The following is a 21,860-nucleotide window of genomic DNA, read 5'->3' on the forward strand; positions in this document are numbered from 1 at the left end:
GCGGCGATTGGCGGACGCTCCTGACGGGAGGGCGTGGATTGGCCATGTCCGGGAGCAGGGGCGGGGCTGATATCCCAGAAGCGGTGGCGGCTGCGGAGCCGGTGTGAGGCGGCTGACCGGGCTGCGGGCCGCCACAGGGCGCGGCGAGATGGAGGTGACGGGGTTGTCGGCGCCCACAGTGAACGTGTTCATCAGCAGCTCTCTCAATAGCTTTCGCTCCCAGAAGCGGTACAGTCGCAGCCTCACCGTAGCTGAGTTCAAGGTGTGGCCATAGGGGCGGGGTCCGGAGAGGCGGGGCGTTGAGGGGGCGGGACCAAGAAGAAATGGAGGGTCTTCCACAACGCAGGAAAGGGGCCAGAAATGAACCCAGGTTGCAGAGGTTGGGAACGAGACCTCAGCGGGGCGGGGCCAGGTGGAACCTTAGGTTCCAGAGAATGGGTGCGGGGCCAGGGAAAGTCAGAGGTTGCAGGGAGTTGAGGGCAGACCCGAACGGGGTGGGGCCAGGAATACCCGGTGGGTCCCAAATAGTAGGTCTCTTGGAGGAACTGGGAAGGGATGGTGTTTATTGATACAAAGGACGAAGCCTCAGGGCAGAGGGTGGGGCCACTGACAGCCTTCCACCTCTTCCCCGCCTCCCCCATCTTGTATCCTCACAGTGTAAACTACAGCTTGTTGTGGGCAGCCCTGCTTCTTGCATGGAATTGGAGCTGCATGGACCTGACGACAAGTTCTACTGCAAGCTGGATCAGGATGATGCGCTGCTGGGCTCCTACCCTGTAGACGACGGCTGTCGCATCCATGTGAGGCCTCCCTACCTAGGATCCCTCCCTTCCATTCATTTATTTATTCAACAGATGTTTGCAGTGCTTTGCAAACCAAAGCACTGCAGATGTGATAACCAAGATAGCCTCTAACCTTATGAAGTTCCCTGTCCAGCAGGGAGAGAGACAGACCCATCCCCAGACATTGGTACTCAGCGATCTGGACTGGGCTGAGAAAAGCCTAGGGGACTGGAGGCATCCAGCAGAGGTGCCTGACCCCACCCAGGGGTATATGAAGGGGATTCTTGAAAGGCGGGTTGCCAGAGTTGAAATCTGAAGGATGAGGAAAGGGCCTCCTAAGAGAAGAGGTGGGAGGGACACGCCAGGTGGAGGGAACAGAGGGTCAGATGGGTCAGGGTGAGCGAAGAGGCTTATGTGTCAGAAGCCAGAACACAGAGGACCTCTGCATGCATCAGCTCAGATCATCCTCTCTGTTTTTGGTATCCCCCACAAAAACTCCGACGAGCCAGCATCCTGGGTGAGCCTTGCAGATGCTAGTCCCTGTGCCTGAGTGATTGTTTTTTCTATGCCTCCATAGCTTGCTTCTTCCTTCCAGTCTTTACATAAATGTCACTGGGTGTGAGGGCTTCATGGCCTTCAGTATAAAATTTAAACCTCCCTTTCCCACTTTATTTGATTTTCCTTCTTACTAATCTCCCTGTGACATACTGTGGAGTTTTCTTCAGTACTTGGCACAGAGCCTAGCACACAGAGGATGCTCAGTGATTCACTGTTGAATGATGAATTGAATCCAGAAAATAAGACTTAGAAAATGGTATGATTAACACTGTTTTGCAGAAGAGAAAACTTAGCTTCAGGATGGAATTGACTTTCCTAAGGAGGAACATGAGTAGATCATCTCTTTCATTTATTCATAACTATTCATTGAGCATACATGATGTGCCAGGGGTGTAGCCATGAATCAAGTTTGAGAAGGTCTCTGTTTTAGCTTTGTCCAGTACGTAAGGTAGTTGTTAGCTAAACATTCACAGAAATAAATGGGAAGGATTAGTGAGATGAGGCCCATACAGGAGGACATCACAGAGCTGGAACATCATATACTGTGAAGCCTGACCCATCAGCAAGATCCAGGAGGCCTTCCTGGAGGAGGTGCTAACTAAGCAGAGACCTGAAGAATAGGAAGAATTAACTAAAGAAGGGAAAAGCATGCTCCAGGAGGAGGGCACAGCATGTACACTCTGAGATGGGAGGGAGCAGAGTAGGTATGGGGGCTGAAGAGTAACTTCTCTTGTGGAGGGAAGTGGTAGCCAGGGGAGGGTCCTGGTGTGAGTCAGGTGTTAACAGGTGCCCTCTGACTGCCTGTGGGGAAATGACTGGAGGACAGAAAAGTAGGGAGACCAAGGAGGAGGCTGCTTCCATAGCTGGGTCCAGGACCCAGTTGAAGTGATGGGTCCTGGACCATAGTGGGAGTCGGTCAGGACTGTGTTGGGCTCACAGTCCTAGAACTGTGAACTAGAACTCACAGCCCCTAGAACAGACTGGGCTGACCTAGGCAGTCTCACCCTAGGGATGCTGGGTGGATCACGCAGGGTAGTGGCATCTCCAACAGGAGGGTTTTACACATGGATTCAGGTACAGGCTGGCTGCTGACTGATGTGGCCACACAAGGAAAGTTTCCTAAAGGTGGAGCCTCTGGAGAATTTGTATTTTTTTAATTGGTTAATTTATTTTAATTGGAGAATAATCACTTTACAATATTGTGATGGTTTTTGCCATACATTAGCATGAATAAGCCACAGGTATACATGTGTCCCCCTTATCCTGAATCCCCCTCCCACCTGCCTCCCCTGTATTTTTTCTAAAATTCTTTTTCTGTTTCTAAATATCACCCCTATTTCTTATAGCAGTGAACAACAGCAATCTCAAACTTACAAAAATCCCTAATGTAGAAAATAGACATTCTTAGTGATCCTTGGCCAGAGATAAGGGCCATTTCTATTTTGCTGAGCGACTCCACCCAAACATTTTAGGGTGTTTCTGACCTCTGTCTTTCTCCCACATCCACATCTAATCTCTCTGCAGCCCCTGTTGGCTCCACCCACAAAATCTATCCAGAATCTAAACTCTGCTCCCCAATACCCCCATACTAACCCCACCTCCATCCTTCCCTTCTACACCGCCCCCCCCCACCCCACCGCAGGGCCATCACATAGCCTCTCCCTGCCCCCATCCCAGTGCCTCTCCGGCTGCTTCCCACACTCAGCTGAGGGAGCCTGTGAGCCCCTGAGTCAGATCAGAACCCTCCTAGTGGAGCCCTTCCATAGCTGCATCTCGTGGGTAAAAGCCAAAATCCTCAATGGTCTTTTGTGTCTCCCACTTTCCCTGTGGCTCATTCCACTCCTACCTCACTGGCCCTGCTGTTCCTCAAAGAAGCTAAAGACGTTTATACAGCTGGGGCTTTGTGCCCGTTGTTCCTCCTGGCCTTGTCTCAGGTATCCCTTCCTATCAGAAGCCTCTTCAAGTTGTATTTGTCTGCATAGAACCTTGTCGTTGTCTGGTGTTTAATACACATCTTTGTGTATTTTTTTCCAATTGGTCTCCCAACAGAATGGTCACTTCTTGAGGGCAGGGATTGATATGATTTTGCACCGTGGCCCTAGTACCCGTCACCCAGGCTTCTCAGGAGATGCTAGTGGTAAAGATCCTGCCTGCCAATGAGGAGACATAAGAGGCATGGGTTCAATCCCTGGGTCAGGAAGATCCTCTGGCGGAGGGCGTGGCAACCACTCCAGTATTCTTGCCTGGAGAGTCCCATGGACAGAGGAGCCTGACAGGCTACAGTCCATGGGATCACAAAGAGTTGGACACAGGTGAAGTGGCTTAGCACTAGTACTCAGCACAGGGCCCAGCAGGGCACCCTGGAGGAACAAATGAATGGATGTTAGGGATGGTACAGGAAGAGATGCTCCAAGACATGGAAGCTGGGGTCAGTGTAGGTGGGTCCCAGAGTCCTGAGAGGACAGACATGCTGTCCAGAGGGTGAGCAAGGCCTAAGCTCTGCCCTTGGGTTCCAGTGGCCTGGGGCCATCAATCATGTGGATGCTGGTGTATGGGGTACGTGGGAGGCAGATGCAGCCTCCAGGGCCTCAAGATGGAGTGCGGAGGGGGAGACACCTATTGTAGACACCTCCTGTCACCCCTTCAGCTGGGCTCCAGGGAGGACAGAAGGCTGGGATAAAGGTAAAGATAGGGGAATGTGGTTTTTCAGAAGCAGGAGAGCCTGAAATCTGCAGAATGTGCAGCCACACACACCCGCAGCGTCCTAGGTCTCTGTGCCCACACCCTGATCCCCACTGACCTCCCTCAACTCATTCCAGGTCATTGACCACAGCGGTGCCCGCCTTGGGGAGTATGAGGACATATCCAAGGTGGAGAAATATGAGATCTCACAAGAAGCCTATGAACAGAGGCAAGGTACGGGATGCCCAGTGATGGATGTGGGCCTGTGGGGGCTAGAGGAAGTGTGGAGGCAAGCAGAGGTGTGTGCAGGGGCACACAGGATAGACAGGGACACTGAGGGGAAGTTGGCGCTGTGTGGGGTGGGGTAAGGCTGGCATGGGGACAGATGGGTTGTGGGAGAGCAGTCAGGGTGGACAGGCATGAGGTGTGAATGGAAGCTGGGAGGTGTGGGGCATGTGGGAAAACAAACAGGGCCATGGGAAAGGTTCAGGGTGTGAGGGTCTGGTCGGGCACAGTGCGGAAGGCCGAGCATGGTGGAATATGTGGACCAGACAGAACAGTGTGCAGACCAGTGCGGTGACAGATCAGAATGTAGGGGGAGGGATGAGGAAGGGGTCGGATGGAGGTAGGTGTGAAGTTGAAGGGCCAGGGAAGATGGGGTAACGTGAAAGGCTGTAGGCAAGCGCCTTCTGTTTATTTTCAGGATTATGGGGAAGCCCAGGGGTTCTGTGGAGAGGTCAGGGCTCTGGTGGGAGACCTGGGGGGGCTTGATGACAGCCCTTCAACACCCAGAACGGGAGAGTTTGTCTCTGGATGTTGGCCCTGTGGGGATGGCAGGTTATCTCCTCAGGCCAGAGGTCTCCCAGGTCTCTCATGTCTGACCCCCCACCCACCCTCTTCACCCACAGACTCAATCCGCTCCTTCCTGAAGCGCAACAAGCTAGGTCGATTCAGTGAAGAAGAGCGGGCCCAGCAAGAGGCCGAGAACTCCAAGCGCCTTATCGAGGAGGAGGCCCAGGCCAGCACCATCCCTGTGGGCAGCCGCTGTGAGGTGCGGGCACCTGGGCAGCCCCCTCGCAGGGGCACTGTCATGTATGTAGGTACGTGGCCCACAGAGGCCTCATGCCCTGCCCTGCAGTGGGCAGTGCTGGGGACTTAGCCTTCAAAGGGATCTCAGTCCAGGAGGGGAGATGGCTCCAGGGGTGACTGACAGCCTAGTATGTTCACAGCAGGGAAGTGGGAAGCAGAGGCCATGTGACCTGGCATGTGACAGGAAGCAGAGGCCAGAGGGATCAATTCTAAGGTGAAACCCTGGGGTGCAGTGATCAGAGCTGAGATGGGGAAACAAGCAGAATTATTAGGGCTGTGATGGGAGAAGCTCAGGCTAAAGTGATCAGAGCAGTGATGAAGGAAACTGAGGGGGCTGTGTGACCTGCGAGGAAATACCAGACCCTTGAGAGTAACCCAGGAAGGCTTCCTGAGGGAAGGGCTATCTGAAGGAAAGGGATGAGTGAAGGTGGAAAGGGGGAAGAGGGAGCCGGGGGAGTAGTGAGCGCAAAGGCCATGAAAGGGCTTGGTCTATGAGCAGGAACAAGCTTGACTTGTTTGAGGCAGAGAAAGGAAGTCAGCATGGCCAGTGGGTAGTGACAGAGGGGAAAGATGAGGGTCGAGGCCTGGGGCATGGGCAAGGCTGGACTGTGCTAGGCCTCAGGGACGGGAGAGAGCAGTGTGGGTTATGTTTGTTTTTATAAAGCTTTATTGAGCTATAATTTATATACCATATAAAATTCACTCAGAGTACCATTCAGGAATTCCTTGGCGGTCCAGTGTTTAGGAGGCACAGGTTCACTCCCTGGTCAGAACTAAGATCACACAAACCAAGCAGCATGGCTAAAAGAAAATAAAAATGAAAAAGAGTACCATTCATTATTTTTTAGTGTGTTCACAGAATTGTGCAACCATACCACGGTCAGTTTTACATTTTCATCACCCCCAAAAGAAATGCTATAACCGTTAGCAGCTATTCCCCATTTAGGAAACCCCAGCTCCTCTAGTCCACATCGGTGGCCACTAGTCCATGTTCTGTCTCTAAAAGTTTGCCTTTTCTGAAAGTTTCATACAAATGGAATCATATGTGGTCTTTTGTGACTGGATTCTTTTACTAGAAGCATAATTTCAAGGATCGTCCATGTTGTAGCATGTGGCAGTGTTGTGTTTTTTTAATATTTGTCTGTGGCACGTCTTAGTGGGAAGACCCCCATGAAGCATGTGGGATCTAGTTCCCTGACCAGAAATCGAACCTGGGCCCACTGCATTGGGTGTGTGGAGACAGCCTCTGGACCACCAGAGAAGTTCCAGCACTATGGTTTTGATTTGCATTTCTGCGTGGCTAATGATATTGAGCCTCTTTTCAGGTGCTTAATGCCTTGTGTATGTCTTCTTTAGAGAGACAGATTATTCAGCTCTTTTGCCCATTTTTTAGTTGGGTTGTTTGTCTTTTTGGGTTTTGAGTGTTATGTTAGGGCTACCATATCAAAGTACCACACACCCTTCATGGCATAAACAACAGAAATTTGTTTTTCACAGTTCTGGAAGCGGGAAGTCTTAGATTAATGCCTTAGCAGCTGTGATTTCTTCTGAGGCCTCTCTCTCTGGCGTATAGACAGCCCTCTCCTCTCTTTGTCCTCACATACTCTTTCCTCTGTGTGTAGGCACATCCCTGGAGTCTTTGTCCAGATAATCTTTATGAGGATGTCATTCAGCCTGGATTAGATCCCACCCTAATGGCCTCCTTTTAACTTAATTATCTCTTTAAAGGCCCTGTCTCCAACAGGGTCACATTCTAAACTACAAGAGATTAGGGCTTCAACATTTAAACTTGGAACACAATAAAGCCCATAACAAATTGTTCTATGTATACGTTAGGTACAGTTCCCTTATCAGATACGTGATTTACAAATATATATCTCCCCTTCTGTAGGTTGGTTGGTGGTTTTTTGGTTCAGTATTTGTTTATTTGGCTGCAGGAGGTCTTAATTGTGGCATGCAGGATCTTTCGCTGTGCACCAACTCTGGTTGTGGTGCACAGGCTTCTGTAGTTGCAGTGTGCGGGCTCGGTTGCTCTGCAGCATGTGAGATCTAAGTCTCCTGACCAGGGATTAAAGCTGTGTCTCTGCATTGCGAGGTGGATTCTTAACCACTGGGCCACCGGGGAAGTCCCTTTTTACTTTCTTGATAGTGACTTGTGAAGCACAAACATTTTTAATTTTATCAACTCCAATTTATTTTTATTTTTGGCTTTTGTATAGGGTATTATATCTAAGAAACTAGTGCCTTAGACAAGGCCACAAAGAGTTATTCCTGTATTTTCCTCTAAGGGTTTCTAGTGTTATAACTTACATTTAGGTCTTTGAACCATTTTGAATTAGTTTTTGTGTACAGTGTGAGGTGGGAGTCTAATTTCATTCTCTTACATGTGGATATCTAGTCGTCCAAATACAATTTGAGGGAAAGTCTCTTCCTTCCTCATTAACCTGTCTTGGCTCCCTTGTCAGAAATCATTTGGCCATAAACAAATTTGGATTTTATGCTGAGTGGGATAGGCAGCCTTTGAGGAATTTGGGGCAAGGTCAGGATAATCCCTGGGAGCCTGGCGGGCTACAGTTCATAGGGTTGCAAAGAGTCGGACACGACTGAGGGACTGAGAACCCCAGCGGTGCTGCTTCCCTTTTGTTTTTACAAAGCCCCCTGTGACTGGGGCTGTTGAGTGAACAAGGGGTCAGAGGTAGGAACAGGGAGACCAGTGAAGGGGCTACCGTATTAGAGTGGGCTGGAGGTGGTGGTTGTCCTGGGTGGTAGCAAGGAGTGGTTTTTGCCTGGACAGGCTTTACAGTCAGTGGCAGGCACAAATCTGGGATGAGCTGCGAAGGGAGGCTTCACAGGGATTTCTCCTCTGGGCAGGACTGACAGATTTCAAACCTGGCTACTGGATCGGCGTCCGCTATGATGAACCACTAGGGAAAAACGATGGCAGGTAAAGATCCTCACTCTAGTGTCTGTGTGTGTGCCTGTGCACACACATGTGTGCGTTTATGTGTAAGTGCATGCGTGTACTACTGGGGGAGCCCACCCACGCTAGCATCTGGAGTAGGAGCCCTCTGACATGCCTCCCGTATCATGTCCTGCAGCGTGAATGGGAAACGCTACTTTGAATGCCAGGCCAAGTACGGCGCCTTCGTCAAGCCATCAGTCGTGACTGTGGGGGACTTCCCTGAAGAGGACTACGGTTTGGATGAGATGTGATGGCCAAAGAAGGGCAGCCCCCTGCTCCAGCTAACTTGCCTACTCATTGCCCTTCCCTGTGTGTGCCCATGGCCCTCTCCCCGTGAACCTGTTTTTATTTTATTGACTACCCTCGCCATTGACTTTTGAGACACATGTATTAAATTTGCCGAAAACCCGGGAAGTGTTTGGAGGACTCAGTGATTATAGGAGAGGCTGTGGACAGCTGCATGGGTGAGGGTGAAACAGGAGGCTGGGCAAAATCCAAGTTGGGCCTGGTGAGGCTGTAGGTATGTGATGAGTGCATGCGGCCCATGCATTCTAGAGAGCCTGACCCACCCTGTTTGTCTGCATGTGCAGTAATCCCTCATTAGCTCCTTGAGGGATTCCTGACTGTAATATTTGAGAGATTCTACTTAATTGTTGCAATTAATTATGACTTCTGGAGAAGAAGTTGGCAGTGGTAGGAGCAACCGCAGTAAGCAGAATGAGGTTGAAATGCTTAGGAGCTGAAGGTGTCCTGGGGCAAGGTGCTCACATGTACCTACAATCTGATAGATACATTCTCCGATGCCTACTGTAATGTACACAGACTCACTCAGATACTCAGAACATTCACACAGCTGGACTGACTTCTGGAGAACACAGACACTACAGATCATAGGTAGAGAAACACAGTCAGTGCACAAAGATTCTCTCCTCCACGTAGGAGAGTGAAGCACACAGGATACACTCAGAGATTGACATCAAACACCTTTGTGGGGTAGACATACACCTACACACACACGCCACACATGCAAATCAATGAAGCTGTCAATCTGTAAAGCAGAACTGGCTGTTTTTTATTTGTTTTGGCTGTACTGGGTCTTAGTTGCAGCTCCCAGGATCTTCATTGCAGTATGCAGACTTTTAGCTGCAGCGTGCAGGATCTAGTTCCCTGACCGTGGGCCCCCTGCATTCAAATTGAGGAGTCTTACCCACTGAACCACCAGGGAAGTCCCCTAACTGGTTACTTTAGGAAAGGACCCCAAGGCTTAGGTCTGTTCCACATGAGGGAGTTGTCAGAGCAAGGAGCATTGGGGGGTGTCTCCAAATTCTCAATAACTACCAATCAAAGTTCAGCCAGAGTTCAGCAGAATTAGCTAATGGGTTGGCATTTGAGGACCCGAGGCTCACTCTAAAATCAGGCCCACTGTGCACCTCCATGTGACGAGGCTAAAGAACAGGGACAGGAAGATCGTGTGCTTTCCTGGACACACTGATTGCCCAAAATCACCTTTGAGCTCCAAGCACAGGTCACAGCATCAGCGAATATGAGGATCTGTCCAGCTGCAGTGGAAGATCTCCGCAGAAACTTCCAGGGTGTGCTTTAATGGCCTCCAGCTGTCAGCATGGAAGAAGCTGTCCCCATCAGAGGACAATGGAAGAGATCGTGCTGGTGATTTCTAAATAGGAAACACTTGCCATGGGCTTCCCTGGTGACTCAGATGGTAAAGAATCTGCCTGCAAGAGATCTGGGCTTAATCACTGGGTTGGGAAGGTCCCCTGGAGAAGGGAATGGCAACCCACTCCAGCATTCTTGCCTGGAGAATTCCATGGACAGAGGAGCCTGATGGGCTACAATCCAGGGGGTTGCAAAGAGTCGGACATGATTGTGCAACCAACACGTCTGTAAAAGTCAACCACAGTTAGGGATTGCGGAGACACATTTCACAGAATAACCTGGTACTTAAGCTTTAAGGGGGGCCCAGAAAGGAAGGGGGACAGTGGTCAATGTGTTAAGGAAATACCAGCTGCTGTAACCAATATCCCCCTGCACACACACTCCAGTGCAGAGGTTCTGGTTAATTGGCAGCAGTCTCCATGATTCATACACCCAGACTCCATATTGGGCCTCCATCATTTTCTTGTGTTTGGAATTACCAGCTTCCAGGTGGCAGATAGGGGACGTTTCACCATTTTCTTTAAAAATCTACGTGTTCCATTTCTGCTTCTATGGGTGAGAACTTGTCAGTCATGTAGCCACTCCTATGCAGAGTGGGCTTTGGAACATAACTCCTGGGCTGAGCAGCTCCCTCCTAGCTACTAACTGAAAACCGACTGTGAATGTTGGTGGCTCTAGCACTGACCACCCTTCACAGGGTCACTAGATCCACAGTCTCAGGGGAAGCAGCAGGAAAGGGCTGTGGGATCCACCAGACCCATTAAATCCACAACTGCCCATGCCTGACCTGCACCATTCACCAGCCTCCTCTTAATCCTCAGGTAAATGCAGGTGGAAGACAGTGGATGTCTAGCACGATTTCTGCACATTTTTGGAATCCTCCCCACCCCCACGGTATCAGCCTTGATGCTGGTTACAGGCTCATGAACTCCATATGGGCCTGGGAGTTGAAGGCAGACAAACATATAATTACCAAGTATTTTCTCTTATTTTTTTGACTGTGATATTTCGTATGAAAAAGTTTACTGACCGTAGGGGAAAGGAGAATAAAATCACTAAATTGACCAGGTGGTGCTGGTATGAGGGAAGGGATGAGATGGAGGATATTTGAATAGTAGTCATGTGAACAAAAGAGGACTAGGCTTTGTGGGCCTGAAGTAATCCTTTCAGTGATTCATGCTGATCAGAAACTTGATCCCGGTGCTAAACACAAAATTAGGGTGAATGCAACCTCTTCCCTGGTTCCTGGAACAGTGATAAATGGCTGACTCAGCATGCTAATGGCTCAATTGAATTCATTCGTGTACCAGTTACAAACTTGGGATAATTCAATAGGTTAAGAGGTAGTGTGACCTAATGAGAAAGAGCCTGACGGCCTGGTTCAAACCCCAGCTCTGTCCCTCACCAGCTGGGGTACTGAACAAGTCCTTCTCGCTAGGTTTCAGCCTCATTGCTATTAATTGCGGCCAATAATAGTAATCACCTCAAACGATTTTATGAGCATTAAATGAGCTAATACATCTAAAGCACTTAAATTCAGAGCCAGGCACGCAGGTAAATGCTGTATAAGCCATAGGAATAAAAATGCCTGTATACGGTCAGCAGTTACAGTGCTGGCTTCATTTAATCCTCATTGCGGGTCCTGGCTCCAATTTCTTCGTTTTCTTCCCATCCCATCTTTTCTAGGCCAGGTCTGGGGGCACTCTCTCCTAAAGGGTTTTCCAGGCTGGCACTGGCCTCCCCAGAGTCCCTGAAGCTGCAGCACCCTAACCCTAACCCTCTGCACGGTCCCAGATGCGGGCAATGACCGCTCAGTCGCCGCGGGGGGCAGCAACGCATGCATAGGCCCGCTTTCGCTGGGCGGTGTCTCAGTCTGCCACACGAACTGAGTTTCCCAGAAAACCAAGCGACACCTTCGGTCTAACCTTGTGCAAGTCTGGAAGCGAAGGTCTTTCTCCCTTCCTGCGGCGCGGGGAATTCTGGGGTGAAAGGATTTGGCTCCCTAGCGGAGAGCTGGTCAGTGCAGACGCAGACCTACCGAACCCGCCTTGGTTTAATCAGAGACTAAGAACCAATGTCCTGGCGGGGGCGCCAGAGCTCACTTTCTGGCTGCACAAAAGAACAGGGGCGACTTCGCGGTCGGCGTGTTCTTGCCTCCGGCTTGCTTTCCTGCATCTCAGCCGGTCACACTCCGAGCTCCTGATTAGCTCTCAAGCTGGGTCAAGGCGCACCCATCTTAAAGGAAAAAAAATATATGTTTTCCCCCTTTTTCTTGTCACCCAGCTTCGATGAAAAAGTGAAAGTGAAAAGTGAAAGTCGCACAGTCATGTCTGACTCTTTGCGATCCTATGGACTGTAACCTGCCCAGCTCCTCTGTCCATAGGATTCTCCAGGCCAGAATACTGGAGTAGGTTGACATTTCCTTCTCCAGGGGATCCTCCCGACCCAGGGATCGAACCCAGGTCTCCTTCATAGCTGGCAGATTCTTTGCCAACTGAGCCAGTAATTGTCCACATATAGCCAATTGTGTTCAGTTTTTCTGGCCTCCTCCTATTTCTCCCATTGTTTTATTTTTTTTTTATTTTATTTTTTTTCCATCATTGTTTTAAAGCACGTCTCAGGCAACATATATCATCTCATCCAGATGTGTATCTGTATTCTAAATGGATCTCTAAAAGTTATGAAGTCTTCACACCAAACAAAACCGCAGTAATTCTTTAGTATGACTTAATATACAGTCAGCGTTATTATATATGAAACAAAGCCCCCATTTGTTTCATAAATGACTTTTTACTGTTGGCTTGTTCAAATCAGAATCCAAATAGGGTTCAGGCGCTGTATTTGGCTATTAATGCTCTAAATCTTCTATTCTACGACAGTTTCCCTGTGTGATTTGCCACAGTCTGATTTGGCTGGTTGTACCCGCTGCTGTCCTCTATCCCTGTGTGTTCTGCAAACTGGTAGATTCAAAAACTAGGTCAGCTTCAGGTTCAGTTTTGCAATAAATATACTTTCTGGGTGGTGTTGAGTTTTTGTTTCAGGAGGTACACGTTACCAGGTTGTCTTTGTCTTTGTGACATGACAATCCAAGGTTGGATTCTTGCGTTGTCAGCCTGATCCATCCATTATAAGACCACAACCAAACTTCAGGAAAGAGATGTCTAGGTGGTCCTTCCTGCAACCCTCTCCCAACTCCACAAAAACTAAACTTTTTATTGCTGAAGCCCTTACTTGTTGCTAAACTCAGGAGGTGACTCTTCACCTCAACTTACTGATACAGCAATGACAGCTGACATTTAGACCAGTGGTTCTCAAACTTGTGTCTCAGGACTTTACATTCTTAAAAATTGTTGAGAACCTCAGACAACTTTTGTTTAGGTGGCTTATATCTGTAGATATTTACCACTATGGAGATTAAAAATTTTAAACTTTCATTTAAAAAATAATAGTCCAGGGACTTCCCTGGTGGTCCAGTGGCTAAGACTCCACCCTCTCAATGCAGAGGGCCCAGGTTCGACCCCTGATCAAAGAACTAGTTCCCCACATGCTGCGACAAAGAAAGAAGGTCCTGCTTGTGGCAACTAAGATGTGGCACAGCCAAATAAGTAAGTAATTAAACCAACAAAATAGACATGTTAACATTATTAACATTTTTATTAAAAAAAATAACTTTTGAAAAAAAAACTAGCAAGAAGAGTGACATGTTCTTACATTTTGAAAATCTTTTTAGGGAACTCCCTGGTTGTCTGGTGGTTAGGCCTCTGAGCTTTCACAGTGAAGGGCCCAGGTTGGGGAGTTAAGATTCAGCAAGCCCACCATGTCAGGCTTAAGAGAAGAGAGCTGAGTTCTCACATCTGCTTCTGCATGTGAACTACTGAATATTATCATAACACCTCTGAAACCCTCCTCTGTTCACTTGTGAAAGAATGAGTGGAAAAGAAAAAAGTTTTAGTGGTATTATGAAAATAGTTTTAACTTCAAAGACTCCCTGAAAAGATCTCAAGGATGCCTGGGTGTCCCCAGCGTTTGAAATATCCAAACATTCCCTGTGACAACCCTGGTCTCTGGCTTCTGCCACACCAGGATATCTAACAATACAGAGTCCATGTCTCTATTAGGCCCAGTGGGCTGGAGCTGCTGTACCTGCCAGGACCGAACCAGCATGCAGAAACCACTCCTATGTGAAAACTGAGGTGGTTACACAGCAGATGGAGGAGCGGAGGGGCCAAACAGAAGCCAGTAAACCAAATGGAAATTAGTGCAGCAGGAAGCTGCTAAAGTTCCTAGCTCTCTCTGGTCTCTTGCCCACATTTCCTGTTGGCAAAAGCCCAGGTGCGTCTATGAAGAGGAGACTGGGGAACTACTGTGGCCTAGAGCAGTAAGGGAAGGGCAAGGACCAGATGGGGCAGTACAGCCCAGAGCAGCAGGGCCTGGGTTCCCCTCTGCACCAGGGTTCCCTCCCGGACCTGTCGTTCTACACCAGGCTCACTGATTTACATGATATGTCTGACTGCTTTAGGATTAGAATTAGAGGTTAAATTTGTAATCCCTGTTGTGATTTTAAAATATGTCTACAACACACCTGAAACTAACAAAATGTACATCAACTGTATTTCAGTTAAAAAAAAGAGAGAAAGTGAAGTGTTAGTCGCTCAGTTGTGTCTGACTCTTTGTGACCGCATGGACTGTAGCCAACCAGGCTCCTCTGTCCATGGAATTCTCCAGGCAAGAATACTAGAAAGGGTTGCCATTCCCTCCTCCAGGGGATCTTCCTGACCCAAGGATCAAACCCCAGGTCTCTGGGGTTTGGAGTATGTATTTTTTATTTAAAAAAAGAGAACATAAATAACAGATAAATAAATATATACATAGATAAAATATGTCCACAAATTTTTGGACTCATTTCTCAAGAGCTTTCCCACTGGGACTTTCCTGGTGGTCCAGCAGTTAAGAATCCACCTTGAACAATGGCTATGTCTTTGTGTATTGGTCTAAACCCACAGAATGCATAGCACTAAAAGTGAACCCTAATGTAAACTATGAACTTTGGCTGAAAATGATGTGTCAGTGTAGATTGATCAATAAACGCACCTCTTTTGTGGGGGATGTTAATAAAGGGGAAAGCTATGCTGGCAAGGAGTGTGTGAGACTCTCTTTGCCTTCCACTCAGTTTTGCCATGAATCTAATAAAACTCTAAAAGATAAAAAGAAAAAAAAAAACAAGAATCCACTTTGCAGTGCAGGTGACCGGGGTTCAGTCCCTGATTGGGAAGTAGGATTCCGCATGCCGCAGAACAAGCAGGCATTGAAACTTCTGAGCCCAGGCACCACAACTTGCGTCTGCACACTGCAACAAAAAATGCTCCTAAAGCAACTAGCATCCAACGCAGCCAAATAAATTTTTTTTTTTAATTCAGTAGTTTGTTTAATAAAAAAAAAAAAGACCCTCTCCTTGAGTGAGGGCTGGACTTAATGCCTTCCTTCTAAGGAACAGGAGAACATAACAGAAAAAATTGTGTGGGACTTCTAAGATCAGTTCACAAAAGGCATCGTATTTTCATCCTGCTCTCAGGGTTCACTGGCTCCAAGAGAAACCAGCTTTCCATATGTGACAACCTGTGGTTGAGAAACTGAGTCCTGCAAAGACTCAGTCAGCAAGGAGCTGGCAGGCCTCTTGCTAACAGCACAGGCCTGGAGTAGGCCAGCGGGAGGAAGGACTCCTGAGTTCCTGACCCACAGACAATGTGAGATAGTAGATATTGTTTGAGGCTATTCAATCTTGGTTTTTAACTTGTTAACAGCAATAGTTTGGAGAAGGCAATGGCACCACACTCCAGTACTCTTGCCTGGAAAATCCCCTGGACGGAGGAGCCTGGTAGGCTGCAGTCCATGGGGTCGCCGAGGGTCGGACACAACTGAGCGTCTTCACTTTCACTTTTCACTTTCTTGCATCGGAGAAGGAAATGGCAACCCACTTCAGTGTTCTTGCCTGGAGAATCCCAGGGATGGGGGAGCCTGGTGGGCTGCCGTCTATGGGGTCGCACAGAGTCAGACACGACTGAAATGACTTAGCAGCAGCAGCAGCAGCAGCAACAGCAGTAGTTAATGTAACTGTATTCCAGTATCTATAACTACATTAAATTTTATCTAAACCTCAGCAAGTTAAAACAGCCACTTTATTTTTCCCATTTTTCTGTTTTTGTAGATCAGGAATTTGGGATGAACTTGACTTGAGATCTCTCTTGTGTTTGAGTCAGAAGTTGGCTGAGGCTACAAGTCATCTCGAGGTTTGAGCAGGCTGGATGTCCAAAGTGACTCAGCAGCTTGGCAGTGACACTAGCTGTTGGCTGGGAGCTGAGTGGGGCCTCAGCTGAAGCACCTCAGATGTTCTTTCCATAACGGCTGTGCCAGTGTAGTTGGACTTTGTATATGAGAGCTGGCTTTCTCCAAAGCAAGTGTCGTAGGAGAACCAAGGAAAAACTGCATGGCCTTTTCTGACTCAGCCTCAGAAGTCACTTCTGCTCCTGTCTATTGATGAAAGTGACTACAAATCCACCCACATTCAAGAGGAGGCCACATAGATCTGAATTCTTCTTTTTTTAAATTATTTATTCGGTTGTGCAGGATCTTAGTTGCAGCACCCAGGATCTGTGATCTTCGTTTTGGCGTGAGGCACCTTTAGTTGCAGTACACAGAGGGATCTAATTCCCTGACCAGGGATGGAAACGAGACCCCCCTCCACTGGGAGCATGGAGTCGTAGCTTCTGGGGCACCAGGGAAGTCCCTGTAATAAGTCTTTTTCTTTCTCTCTCTCCGTATATCCTATTGGTTCTGTTTCTTTGAAAACCCTGACTAATACACTGGTGAGGTAAAAGCACAGTAAACTGTATTAGTCATCGTGAAACAATTTGGCATCAACGACGTTTGAGTTCATACCTGACTCTGCCATCCCCTCAGGCAAATGACTCCATCTCTCTGAACCTCCACTTCTTTTCACGTTAGTTCCGTTCTAAGAGGGTTGTGAGAGGCCTGGCAAGACTTGTCTATAAAAATGCTGTGACTTCAGCCTGGGCACATCAAACCCTCAGGAGATATGAGCTAGGGTAGTTATGACTATTTTGAGTTTATTAATTGGTGGTGGCATTGTAACATTAACATCGTTGAGGCAGCAAATGGTAAGGATTAAAAGCATAAGCCACAGGTCTTCCCTAGCTGTCCAGTGGTTAAGACTCCATGCTTCCACTTCAGGGGATGCAGGTTCAATCCCTGATTAAGGAACTAAGATCTCACATACCAGGCAGCATGACCAAAAAAAAAAAAAAAAAAGGCATAAGCTACAAAGTCAGTCTTCCTGGGTTTGAATCTTGACCCTGGTACTTCCTAGCTGTATGATGTTGAACAAGTAATCCCATCTCTCTGGTTAACTCATGGTATCATAATTACTTCTACATGCATCAGTCAGAATAGGCTAGGTTATATGGCGGTGACAATGAGTTCTGGCCCTCAGTGGACTAACACTTCAAAATTGATTTCTTGCTCATAGAAATTGGCAGATGTGCTCCTTGCCATGGCTTAAGGATCCAGCTAGCTTCCTTCCTGTGGCACCTCAGTGCTTGCATAGCTTCCAGGGTTGCCTAGGCAACCTGAGAGCGTCAGAAGATTAGAGCTTTGAGCATCCTGCACTGGCTTTTAAATGCTACTACTGGGAAGTCAATTAGATCCCCAATTCCTCAACTAAAAGATACCTCGAGCTTTAATTAAGACCCAGCACAGCCAAATAAACAAAAAAAATATATTTTTTTAAGGGCCAACCTAGGGTATTTGATCTCAGTCACTGGAATGATAGAGATGCCATTAAACTAGTTGGGGAAGGTGAGGAGGAAGGTAAAGATGTCCCAAGCTGGACACATCTCTAAGACCCCTGTGGAGACAGTGAGTAGGATACAGAGTGGAGGAGCCTAAAGATAGAAATATCTGGGCTGAAGATAGAAACCTGGGCATAAGCTGACAGCCTAGAGATGGAATTTATTTATTTATTTTGCCATGCTGTGTGACTTGCAAGATCCTAGTTCCATGACCAGGGGTTGAAACCTAGCCCTCGGCAGTGAAACACAGAGTTCTAACCAAGAACCACCAAGAAATTTCCGGGAGGTGGAATTTAAGCTAAAGGAAATCAATTCAATATTTATTGAAAAGACTGATGCTGAACTCCAATACTGTGACCACCTGATGGGAAGAGCTGACTCATTGGGAAATACCCTGATGCTGGGAAAGATTGAAGGCAAAAGGAGAGGGCAGCAGAGGATGAGATGGTTAGATAACTTCACCAACTCAAAGGACATGAATCTGAGCAAACTCTGGGAGATGGTGAAGGACAGGGAAGCCTAGCGTGCTGCAGTCTATGGGGTCCATCTCCACAAAGAGATGGACACAACTTAGCAACTGAACAACAACAACAAGAGGGAGATCCACAATGGCACGAGTGGGCTAGAGAGGCAGACTAAGATTTAGAGCTGGTCAGAACTGAGATCTGGCTAGACCTAGATGATTGTAATTGGCAGTGAGTGCTATGAGAATGTATGCTACAAGCATGGAACTGCAAACTTCAGCTTCAGTCTCAGGCTCAGACAGGGAGGGCTTCCTAGAAGGGGTGACTCCTCAAAGCTTGAGTGGTTGCAACACCAGGCAAACAAGGCAGAAGTGTGTTCCAGACACAGCCCATGCAAAGGTCTGGCAGCAAGTGAGCCCAGGAAAGGGCAGAGGAGGAAGCTACTCAGACTGGCAGGGAGGGGTATGGCCAGAAAGGAATCCAGATCAGTCATCAAGCAAACTTTTGGCATCAGCCAAGCCCAAGTTCAGATCTGGTCCTGCCACTCTCTGTGAACTCAGGCAAGTTGACCCAGCCTCCATTTTCTCTCCTGTTAGATCCTGCATCATAGATAAGGCCTGCGGAGCAGCCCCAACAAGCCCTCAGGAAGCATAGCTGTGACTGGAGTTTTGTCTGTTGTGACCTTGTTATTTGGGCTATTTATTCATTATATTATTGAAGAGTCAATACACTCGGGTAAGTGATGACAAAAACTTGGCCTTTGTGCACCAGTGCTGAATTGAATCTTGGAGACAGAGTTTTAGATGAAGTAGAAAAGAATAGCTTTATTGCTTTGCCAGGCAAAGGGAGACACAGAGGGCTTGTGCCCTCAAAACTTGTGTACCAACTCAGGAGGACTTGGTGAGGAGTTTTAGAGCAATGGTTCAAGGGCAGGGTTGCTGATAAGGATCAGGGAGTATGCTGGGCCTGCACTCCTTTAATCTGACCTCCTGGTGGTCTCCTGATGAGCTTCTCTGGAATGAAGAATGCTTCATCAAGCATCTAACATCTTCCATTGGGTGGAGGTTTTAATTCTGCAGAGCTCAGAGGTATTAAGTGTATCCCTTGAGGCAGAATGAGGATCCTGTCCCAAAGCTGCACTATTCTTTTTTTCTTTTTTTTTTTTTTTTTGGCTGCATTGGGTCTTTGTGTGAACTTCGTTGCATCATGCAGGGTCTTTCATTGCAGTGCATGAACTCTCTAGCTCTGGCTTGTGGGCTTAGCTGCTCTGTGGCATGTGGGATCTTAGTTCCCTGACCAGGGATTGAACCTGTGCCCCCTGCATTGCATAGTCAATAAAGCAGAGGTAGACATTTTTCTGGAGCTCTCTTGCTTTTTTTGATGATCCAGCAGATGTTGGCAATTTGATCTCTGGTTCCTCTACCTTTTCTAAATCCAGCTTGAACATCTGGAAGTCCATGGTTGATGTACTGTTGGGGCCTGGCTTGGAGAATTTTGAGCATTACTTTGCTAATGTGTGAGATGAGTGCAATTGTACGGTAGTGTGAGCATTTTTGGGCATTGCCTTTCTTTGGGATTGAAATGAAAACTGACCTTTTCCAGTCCTGTGGCCACTGCTGAGTGTTCCAAATTTGCTGGCATATTTAGTGCAGTACTTTCACAGCATCATCTTTCAGGATTTGAAACAGCTCAACTGGAATTCCATCACCTCCACTAGCTTTGTTTGTAGTGATGCTTTCTAAGGCCCACTTGACTTCGCATTCCAGGATGTCTGGCTCTAGGTGAGTGATCACACCATCGTGATTATCTGGGTCATGAAGATCTTTTTGTACAGTTCTTCTGTGTATTCTTGCCTCCTCTTCTTAATATCCTCTGCTTCTGTTAGGTCCATACCATTTCTGTCCTTTATTGTGCCCATCTTTGCATGAACTGTTCCTTGGTATCTCTAATTTTTTTTAAGAGATCTCGTTTTTCCCACCCTATTGTTTTCCTCTATTTCTTTGCATTAATCATTGAGGAAGGCTTTTCTGTCTCTCCTTGCTATTCTTTGGAACTCTGCATTCAAATGGGTATATCTTTCCTTTTCTCCCTTGCCTTTAGCTTCTCTTCTTTTCTCAGCTATTTGTAAGGCTTCCTCAGACAACCATTTTGGCTTTTTGCATTTCTTTTTCTTGGGGATGGTTTTGATCCCTGTCTCCTGTATAACGTCATGAGCCTCTGTCCATAGTTCTTCAGGCACTCTGTCTATCAGATCTAATCCCTTGAATCTATTTGTCACTTCTACTGTATAGTAATAAAGGATTTGATTTAGGTCATACCTGAATGGTCTAGTGGTTTTCCCTACTTTCTTCAATTTCAGTCTGAATTTGGCAAGAAGGAGTTCATGATCTGAGCCACAGTCAGCTCCCAGTCTTGTTTTTGCTGACTGTATAGAGCTTCTCCATCTTTGGCTGCAAAGAATATAATCAATCTGATTTCTGTATTGACTATCTGGTGATGTCCATGTGTAGAGTCTTCTTTGTGTTGTTGGAAGGGGGTGTTTACTTTGACAGTGTGTTCTCTTGGCAAAATTCTGTTAGCCTTTGCCCTGCTTCGTTTTGTACTCCAAGGCCAAGTTTGCCTGTTACTCCAGGTATCTCTTGACTTCCTACTTTTGCATTCCAGTCCCCTATAATGAAAAGGACATTTTTTTTGGGGGGGGGGGGTGTTAGTTCTAGAAGGTCTTGTAGGTCTTCATAGAACCATTCAACTTCAGCTTCTTCAGCATTATTTGTTGGGGCATAGACTTGGATTACTGTGATATTGAGTGGTTTGCCTTGGAATCAAGCAGAGATCATTCTGTTGTTTTTGAGATTGCACCTAAGTACTGCATTTCAGACTCTTTTGTTGACTATGAGGGATACTCCATTTCTTCTAAGGGATTCTTGACCACAGTAGTAGATATAATGGTCATCTGAGTTAAATTCGCCCATTCCTTTCCATTTTAGCTCACTGATTCCTAAAATGTTGATGTTCACTCCTGCCATCTCCTGTTTGACCACTTCCAATTTACCTTGATTCATGGAGCTAACATTCCAGGTTCCTGTGCAATATGTTCTTTACAGCATCAGACTTTACTTCCATCACCAGTCATATCCACAACTGGGTGTTGTTTTTGCTTGGCCCTGTCTCTTGATTCTTTCTGGTGTTATTTCTCCACTCTTCTCCAGTAGCATATTGGGCACCTACCGACCTGAGGAGTTCATCTTTCAGTGTCATATCTTTTTGCCTTTTCATACTGTTCATGGGAAGTATATATGTTTCATTCTTCCCTGATTAGTAACTGTTTGAACTTGCCCTTTGGAACTCAAGGAAGGTCAAGGAGGCTGAAGCCTATTTCCTACAAACAAGTAATGGGGAACACAAAGGCTTCCACGCCCAGGAGCCTCACAGAGTCCTGCTCAGTTTCAGTAGTGCTTAAGCGTACAGGTTAAGGACTTTCCTGGTGGTCCAGTCGGTAAAGAGTCTGCAATGTGGGAGACCTGGGTTTAATCCCTGGGTCAGGAAGATTCCCTGGAGAAGGAAATGGCAATCCACTCCAGTATCTTTGCCTAGAGAATTCCATGGAGAGGAGTCAGTGTGCTACAATCCATGGGGTCACAAGGAGTTTGACACAACTGAGTGACTAACACTTTGGTGGTCCAGTGGTTAAGAATCCGCCTCACAACGCAGGTTTGATCCCTGATAAGGGAACCAAGATCCCCCAGGCTGAGGAGCAACTAAGCCTGCATTATCGCAGCTACTG

At 47.3% G+C, this 21,860-nt stretch overlaps 1 protein-coding gene across 1 annotated transcript; it reads left to right on the forward strand.

The window, feature by feature from the left end:
- The first annotated feature begins 76 nt into the window (after positions 1–76).
- On the forward strand, positions 77–8,487 carry TBCB (tubulin folding cofactor B). Its single transcript, XM_004015178.6, has 6 exons — positions 77–262; positions 657–800; positions 4,160–4,256; positions 4,931–5,122; positions 7,983–8,055; positions 8,210–8,487. Exons 1-6 carry the CDS (start codon positions 149–151, stop codon positions 8,322–8,324), a joined length of 735 nt encoding a protein of 244 aa, XP_004015227.1. The 5' UTR covers positions 77–148; the 3' UTR covers positions 8,325–8,487.
- Positions 8,488–21,860: the final 13,373 nt, after the last annotated feature.

Source organism: Ovis aries, chromosome 14, assembly GCF_016772045.2.
Source record: "Ovis aries strain OAR_USU_Benz2616 breed Rambouillet chromosome 14, ARS-UI_Ramb_v3.0, whole genome shotgun sequence".
Lineage (NCBI taxonomy): Eukaryota > Metazoa > Chordata > Mammalia > Artiodactyla > Bovidae > Ovis > Ovis aries.